This window comes from Octopus bimaculoides, chromosome 1, assembly GCF_001194135.2.
Source record: "Octopus bimaculoides isolate UCB-OBI-ISO-001 chromosome 1, ASM119413v2, whole genome shotgun sequence".
In the NCBI taxonomy this organism is placed as follows: Eukaryota; Metazoa; Mollusca; class Cephalopoda; order Octopoda; family Octopodidae; genus Octopus; species Octopus bimaculoides.
The window spans coordinates 96124705-96133853 of record NC_068981.1 but is presented as its reverse complement, the minus strand read 5'-3'; the positions used below and the strand labels follow the sequence as shown (position 1 = coordinate 96133853).

At 33.5% G+C, this 9149-nt stretch overlaps 1 protein-coding gene across 1 annotated transcript in view; it reads right to left on the bottom strand.

The window, feature by feature from the left end:
* Positions 1 to 578: 578 nt before the first annotated feature.
* Positions 579 to 9149, bottom strand: part of LOC106876023 (protein O-mannosyl-transferase 2) — a 15062-nt gene continuing 6491 nt past the window's right edge. Inside the window, exon 2 of the mRNA XM_014924398.2 lies at positions 579 to 1275. Within this exon, the coding sequence (XP_014779884.1) occupies positions 1241 to 1275 (35 nt within the window). The 3' untranslated portion in view covers positions 579 to 1240. The remainder of the gene's footprint in view (positions 1276 to 9149) is intronic.

The window sequence follows — 9149 nt, the reverse complement described above, 5'->3', positions numbered from 1 at the left end:
ACTGCCAATATGCTTCAGCCATTTTTTGACAAGGAAATAATAATTTTATCACCGCCAGAATCGTTTGAGAATCGTTTGTTTACGTAGTCAGCATTTAATGTATTCGGCTGAATGGACGTCAGTCATTGGTTGAAATTACAGAAATACGACAACTTTAACATAAAATAACTTGCGATGTACGTTTTTTTGTTAAGAAGACTAAGAGAAAAAGATATTTTATATGACACATTCTACCAGTGTCCCAAGTTTCAAAGTGTTTCATTAAGAAAATACTGGTGCCCCCGTTTTGAACAAGATCCAAAATATTCTCTTTCTCACTGTTGGATTTATCTTATTCCTTACAGAAAATCAGCTCACTGAATTCTCTAGGAAACTTTCACTAACTTGTTATTTCTATTTCCTTATAAACTTCTAATCAATCAATAGTAACCTACTTATACTGTTTAACAATCTGTTCACCTCTACATTCTTTTCTTCATTATTTCAAACACACACACAAATAGATAGATAGATAGATAGATAGATAGATAGATAGATAGGCAGACAGACAGACAGATAGATAGGTAGGTAGATAGATATAAATGTTTTTAATATTTTAATGCCAAAACAATGCAAGTTATAAGAAATAATACAAGTATAAGGTTTGTACTTTTTTAACTTGTATTTCAATATTTTGGGTAAAGACTCCTTCTTCAAGAAATCTTCAGTCGTTGTGAGCAGACTTCCCTGTTCAGTTGTGTGTGTATATTCAGGGTTTCATTACACGCACAAGATAAAATTGCCATCATAGTCAATCAGCTGCATGCAACTTAGTTCTGTTGTTGGTATGTGGTTTGGTCTTGCTAACTATGATAGCTTCTTAGCTTCCTAATGTTTCATTCTGTGGTGTCAATGGAAACCTGGATATCTTGGAAATTGAATTTCAATAGGTGCTTGTGTTTTGGACACAAGAAGCATTAGTATAAAGTTGTTCTTTAACTCATATATGTACTTGCCTGATGGTACTTCCAATGTAGTGTTTATTACATTTGCAACTTGTGATTTTATACACCATGTAGGATCACAGATATATATTTTCATCATTGATTGGGGAGTTAGGCAATATGCATATTTGGAAGGTCAATAATTTTGAAAGATTACCAAGGACCAAGGTTAATCACATAACAATTTTGTCCAACCCACAATTGGCCAGTATCATCAATTGCTCTCTGGCCAGTGTAAATAAACTGGCAATGATATACTAAGGCTTCATCCAGTAGGTGGAATAAAAAAAAGCTGAATAACAGAAACACATAAAAAAGAAAAAATAATAATAAAACACTGATACATGTCTTTATTCTGTAGATATATACAGAAACAATGATATAGCATTTAGTGATTATAATTAATTTAGAGCATTCATAATATTTTTAACTTGAGAGGATTTGTATAAAAAAAAAAAAAAGATCCTTCAGTCATTTACTTCACTGCTGTGAAACAAGACATCAAGAAATCACTAGGACAACTTGATGAGATTGTAAAGTTAAATTCTTTTAATTAAACAGTTGACTTCCCTATTGGAAAAGGCATGTGTGTGAGAGAAAAATAAAATAGTTAAAATTTGGGGATTTTCATAGAAGCAGTTATTTTATCTTCTAAACAAATTGAAACTGGAAAATTTTGTTTGATTGGTCATTATCAGATGATAAACATAACAAATAAAATTATTCTTCTAGATAAAACAAAAGAACTTTGTTATTAAAGACCAATTTATGATATCAATTTATGAATAGTGTGAGTCATTCTAATTGAGAAAATATTTATCACAGTTTCATATAAAACATTTTAAAAGTCAGATATAAAATATTTTGAAAATTTCTTTTTTTTTTCTTTTATCTCTACCACACATCAGCAAAAAATATTTCTCAATTTTAAAAAGAGAATGAATACTGTCAGAATTTTATTAATAATACAATTGTAAACATACATTTAGTAAAAGTTATTAGATGAGAAAATGTTTTAATGGTATTAATAATATGTGAAATATAATGCATTTTATTGTTGAATATACTTTTAATAAGATATGAAAAAAATGGTGTAAAAGTATGAGAATGTTTATGATAATGTAGTATGTGCATAGCTATGAAAGAAATAAAGCTGTATTTAATACTTTTGGCAGGTCATAGTTAAAGTAGCATTCCATCTAATGTAACTATAATTAAAATACTAGTGTGACCAAAATTATTTCAATTACTTCTCATGCAATTTTGTGTAAAAATAGAAACTATTTCAAGACTTGAAAATTTAATGCTTTAAACTTAACCAAAAAAACCAAGAGTTATATTTTAACTATAATATTAGTTAACACCAAAACTTGAGTATTTCAGGATCCAATTGCACCAGCCCATAGCAATGATTGTGTGTAATATGCCAATCTTAAATTATAATACTGTTTAATGGTGTGTATACAATAATAATCACAAATATATAATCAAAGAAGGAATGGATGATACCAAGTCATTTTTTACATAATGTTTTAAAAAATAAAATAATTAAAATGAAGCAAATCATTCATCATCACTGAACTCCTTATCATCATCATAACATTCCCATTATGCTAGAAAAAATTGTTGATTAAAACATGTAAGATGCACATATTTTTCTGATGACAAATTCTAAATGAGAATTTCTGATTTGTGTGTGTGTATGTAGTACAGACAGTTGAATTTGCCTTAGTATATCACAAGTGCTAGTTTAATAAACTTCACAAATAGAAGAAAAAGCAGAAAGTAAAATACACAGCTTTGTATTCCACTGTGTCTGCTAAATTGCTACTCTCTTGTACAATGACCTAAAGAAGGACCCCCTTCTACATGGTTATTTGTATATAAGAGGCAAATCTCCTTCAAATCAAATACTGCTATATACTTTGGATAATTTAATTCTAGGTATACCATCTAAGTGGTGGGGGAGACAGGATTGTCAAAGCTGGAATGTCTTGATCAGATATCTGCTGGAGTGTTGGCTACTAAACAACAAGAAAAAATCAATAGTAGAAGTAGCAGTAGTAAATGTACAGCCAGCTGTCACTAGTGAGTTAATAAACATGGCTTAGTAATACATACCATGCTTTCGCTAACTGTTATAGATGTCTATGCAGTTGCGAGCAGACATAGATACCCTCCCTATTGCCTGATCCATAACTCAACAAAAGATCTGAGATATGACAGCTGGAGGAAGGTGGGGCTCCACCAACACCCATCTGGTACTTATTACAAAGGAATAGATAGGAGCAATGTGAAATGAAATGCCTTGCTTAAGGATATAATATGTCATTCAGTCAAAGAATTGAAGCCCCAAATCTTATAAGTTGAACACCTTAACCACTAGTTAGAGTGTTTAGTGCCTTCTCTAGTAACAACAACAATAATAAAAATAAATGCTGGGCCTTACTGAGATGATAAGGGATAAAGGACTGGGACTTGTGGTCATTAGCTGTACAGGAGAAGACACGTCAAGCTGAATAAAATCACAGCCATCCATACATACAGGCATGGCCTCTATAGCCATGCCACCACTCCCTCTCCCAGCTGAGAGGTCTTTGTCTGGTAAGTGTCATGCCATGTCGAATGCACTTATGTTGGGGCTATCCAACCACATCTGTGCTGATGGTATGTAAAAAGCGCCCAGCATACTCTGTAAAGTGGTTGGCATTAAGAAGGGCATCCAGCCATAGAAACTATGCCAAAAACAGACAACTGGAGTCTGGACAGCTCCTATCAAACTGTCCAACCCATGCCAACATGGAAAGTGGATGTTAAATAATGATGATGATGATAAAGGGTTCCAAATTTTGGCACTGGACCAATAGCTTTTGAAGGGAAGGGGAAGTCAATAACATTGGCCCTAGTCCTTGATAAAATTTGAACTAAAAATGTAAAGATGGACAAAGTGCTGCTAAGTGTTTTGTTCAGTATGCTAACCATTCTGCCAATTCACAGCCTTAATAATGATTTTAAATTTTGACACAAGGCCATCAAGTTCAGGAGAGGGGATAAGTTGATTATGTCAATCCCAGTGTTTAAACGGTATTTATTTTATTGATCCCAAAAGGATGAAAGGCAAAGTCAATCTTGAAAACAAGATCAACACTTTTAGTGGGAGGGGGTTGGTCAATGCTATTAACCCCAGGATTTGACTGGTAGTTTATGTTTTCAACACTGAAAGGATGAAAGGCAAAATTGACTTCCGTGGGATTTGAACTTACAATGAAAAAAAAAAAAAAAACAGGACGAAATACCACAATAATAATGGTTTTTTCATAAATCACTAAGCCATTATTGTAATGAGTTTAACAGAGTTCATGACCTCACAGCATTACTGATAATTTAATTTATCAATTTTAAATGGGTAATAATGGTTTTAAATTTTAGCACAAGGCCAGCAATTTCGGAGGAAGGACTAAGTCAATTACATCAACCTTAGGACTCAACTGGTACTTATTTTGTCAACCCCGAAAGTTGACCTCAGTGGAATTTGAACTCAGAATGTAAAGATAAACAAAATGCTGCTAAGCATTTTGCCTGATGTACTAATGATTGTGTCATTGTTGCCTTCTTAATAGATAAAAATGAAAGACATCAATGAGATATGAATTCAAATCATAAAGAATTAAGTGAGATAACACAGTTTTCTCTATGATTTATTTTTTGACTATATGAATACAAAAAATTAATTCTTTAGCCAGAGTACAAAATAGTTTTCATAATAGAAGTAGAGATAGTTGATTGGGTTAGCATTAGTTTATCACTGGAACCAATTATACTGATTCTCAGAGGGATGAAAGCCAGCAAAATAGACTAAATTGCAGAATTTGAATGCAAAGTGATGAGATCCAAAATTAGATATAAAGTCTAATTATGTTTATGCCAGACCCATTTTGCCAACAATCCTTCCTTTATTTCAGTGAGGTGTTCTCAGAAGTGAAGTTGTTACATAGCTGTTGTCTTCTTTAGGCAACACGTAACAGTGGAACTGTGTTTTTTGTTTATATTTTTCAATGATTTTTAAAGCATTACTTTAATTAGAGACAAGGCCAATTTTGGGAGTATAGTTAATTCAATTGATCACAGTTGTTGAAGTTTGGCCCCAACTGACCCAGATCACACATACACAATCAAAGTAATTCCAGTTGTGAAAATCATGTCTTATTGTCAGGTGTTGCATACCTTTAACAATATTATGTAAGGCATCCTTTTTAAGATAATAATGTGTAGTTTAAAGAACATTTGGCTGCTATTTCTAGCAGGAAAAATGATGACATAAACCATCATGGACATCCTGCAGCATGCAAGACTTTCTGAATGACATGCTTAGTGAAATATAACTTGAATTTCTTTTAGTAGTGCAGCCTGTCAGATTATAAGCCATGTTTCATGCGACTCACTTCTTGAAAAAGGATGCCTATGCCTGACATAAAGATTATTACTGGCGTAAATGATTCTATTATATTTACTAGTCATATTTTATAGATTCTCAAAAGATGAGAGGCAAACTTCATGTCAACCTTGGCAGGGTTTTAAATCCACTAACAGCAGTCACTAAATTACTGTTAAAGTATCCAGTCCATACTGCTATTCCATCTGCAAATGTAGCCATCAACGAAAATAGCTTAAATCAATAAAAAAATCCAGAGTTTGTGTTATCAAAATAATTGAAAATAATGTCAAGGTGAAATGACATAAATAAAAGAACATTCTCAGTTGAGATAATACGTGACAGCAGACTAGCAAGTCAATCAATTATCTGTGATGATTAAAGAATAAATAAAACAAACCAACAGAAAACAGGAAACCCTTTGGTAAATTGATAAGAAAATAAACAAGAAGTTTGACGTTTAATACCTTAGCATATATGCTAAGGTATTAGAAAAATTTCTCTGTTGTCACTGTGGTACCTCTTTGAATGAGGCACCTAACTGTACTTGCTCTACTTGGTCTAATTGTACAAAGGAAGAACAAGTTTCATTTTTAATTCACTGTGTGCAGTAGGCAGAATATTCAGCTATAGAAACTATTGTTCCAAGAAACACACTCACTTACCCATTTAAAGCTAGTTCCATGGAGTGAATACTTAAAAACCATTTAGGGTGAATTTTGTAAGATTTATTAGATTTAGGTTTAAACTGTGTGTATCCTCTTGATTTTTAGAATAGGTACACTGTGTTCTTCCATGTCATAAGAAGTAATTAAATGGGTTGGTGCCATAAAGGGTATTCAAGTGTTAAACACTGCCTCAAAGACTCCCATACAACCCATGCCAGCATAGAAAAGCAGATATAAAAATGATGGCAATGATGAAATTTGGTTTTCACCTTTGTAGAATATTTAAAATAAGTACCCAGACTATTTCAATTATCCTCTTTAATAAAATGGGCCTTATGTCTAAGAAACATTACTGTTACAAAAGCAAAGTTGATATTTGAATGTAAAGAGCACAAGATTAACAGGCTTTCAATGTTTAGCTTAATTTTTTTAATTCCAAGTTTAAATCCTACAGAGGTGATTTTACCTTTGCTTCCCCTGGAATTGTTAAATGAATTGATTGGGGTCAATTTAATTGAGTTATATGATGACTGCAATTTTCAATTTTGTGCCAATCAAAGAAAATATCATAATTATTAGTTTGTTGTATATTTAGAGGGTCATTATACCAATAATAAATACATGCACTGGTTCAATTTCACTTCTTTATTATTCATCAATTGGTTAGCTATTTAACCAACTAACTAATTAGTTGTTTGCTTAGTCACTCAGTTTATCAATCAATCAGTTGCGTTTGCCAAAATTCTTTTGTCACCATTCGTGACCTCTTCAAAGACATGTCTCAAACAGACCTGAAACAGAACTGGGACAGAGAGGACATATCATTGAAGAGGTCATGGATAGCAGCAAAATGACTGTGGCAAACACAACTGATTGATAAATTAACTGAATGACTAATTAAACAATTGATTAGTTAGTTGGTTAAATAGCTAACCAGATGATGAAATAAAATAAGTGAATTTGAACCAGTGCATGTATTAATTATTGGTGTAATGAACATCACAAGATATAACAAAATCTGTTTCAACACACAAGTCCACATCAAGAATCTTGCAAACCAATTATAGGATAAAATATTGGTTTGCTTTCGACCAAATAATTTGAAAATGATTTTGAAATATCAGATTAGTGACATTATTTGGGAAAAAGCACATTATTGATTCATGAATGTTTAATCATGAAGGTGATGACAATGATGATGATGATGATAATTTTAACTTTATACCTTTAATACTGCAGACTTATAAGAGAAGTGGTGGAGAAAATATTACAGTAGTTAAAGTACAATCAAACAAGCTTTTGTCAACATCATAAAATGTCTTCTTACACAGTTAAAAGATTAATTTAAGATTTTCTGAATGAATTGTAATATCACTTGTGATTTTCATTACATATAAATGATTTGAAGGAATTTCCAAAATCAGGTTATGGACTTATCAAGGTTTTATAGTCTAATCTATAGCATTTATCCCACCTTACAATATGTGTGTATATATATTTTTCACAAGGAAAAAGTTGACAGTGACACTGAAGTCTGATGAAGGCGAGTATGCTGAAACTTCGAAGTCACTGTCAACCTTTTCCTGGTAAAACTTAATAAATATGTACTCTACTAACATGTATTGGATAATCCTTCAGTTTAATGCCAAATTGTTTTTATATATAACTTGTTATAAAAAAAACACACACACATAGTTCCATGTAAAGATCTCAGGGTGGAATTAGGATATTCTTAACAAAGGTACCTAAAAATTGCTTTCCATATTAAGCAATTTTTACATGCTGATATTACAGAAAACTAATGATTTCTTTGCACAGATAATATAGAAGGCTCTCTTCTTTCTCTCTCTCTCTATATATATATATATACACACGCACACACATACTCATATCATCATCATCATCGTTTAATGTCCGCTTTCCATGCTAGCATGGGTTGGACGATTTGACTGAGGACAGGTGAACCAGGTTCCAATCTGATTTGGTAGAGTTTCTACAGCTGGATGCCCTTCCCAACGCCAACCACTTCAAGAGTGTAGTGGGTGCTTTTATGTGCCACTGGCCAACTCTCACCTTACTGATAGCGTCTCTGTACATGGCTCGCACAGCTCTCACTAACCATTCTTCTATCCCTAGTTTCCTAATTGACCACCAGAGAAGGGATCGGGGGACCCTGTCAAAGGCTTTCTCCATGTCAACGAAGGCTAGGTACAGAGGTTTTATTTCTCCTGCAGATGTCTCACCAGAAATATAGCAGCAGTGGTGCTTTTTCCTGGCACAAACCCAGACTGCATCTCATCTAAACTAACTCTCTCCCTAATTAGTTGGGCTATGACCCTCTCCATGACTTTCATTACCTGATCTAACAACCTCTGTAATTATTTGTATCTAAAGCGTCACCTTTACCTTTGTAGCAGTTGACTATGGTGCTGCTACACCAGCCATTGGGTATGACTCCTTCGGGTATCACCTGGTTAACTATATGGATGACTAGGCTATAGCTGACACAGCCAGATATTTTGAGCATCTCTGCAGTGATTCCTGATAGGCCGGGGGCTTTCCCTGTCTTCATACTCTTAATTGCTTTATCTACCATGGTACTGTCAACTCGAATCACTGGTCCCTCTGTTGGGTCGACATTCGGCAGACTCTCTTTCTCCCATTGGTTTTCTTTATTGAGAAATCATTTGTAGTGGCATCTCCAAACCTCTTTCTTTGCTGCCTCGTTTAGTGCAAGTGTATCATCATCCATGCAAACACATTTCTCTCCCACGGCATCACGATTCTCTCTCACACACTGTCTTGCAACACGAAATACCTCAAGTCTTTGGTCCTCATGGCGCAGAACATTGGCAAATTTTTTCTCATCTGCTTCCCCTCTGGCTAAATAAACCTGTCTCCTAACTTCCCTTCTGACAGTCTGATACAATTCCCTGCTACCACCATTCTTCCAGTCCTTCCAAGCCTGTTTCTTTTGTCTAATAGCCCTAATATATATGTTAATTCTCTAAATGCACGACTGTGTCCTGTTTGCCAAGAATATATATATATATATATATATATATA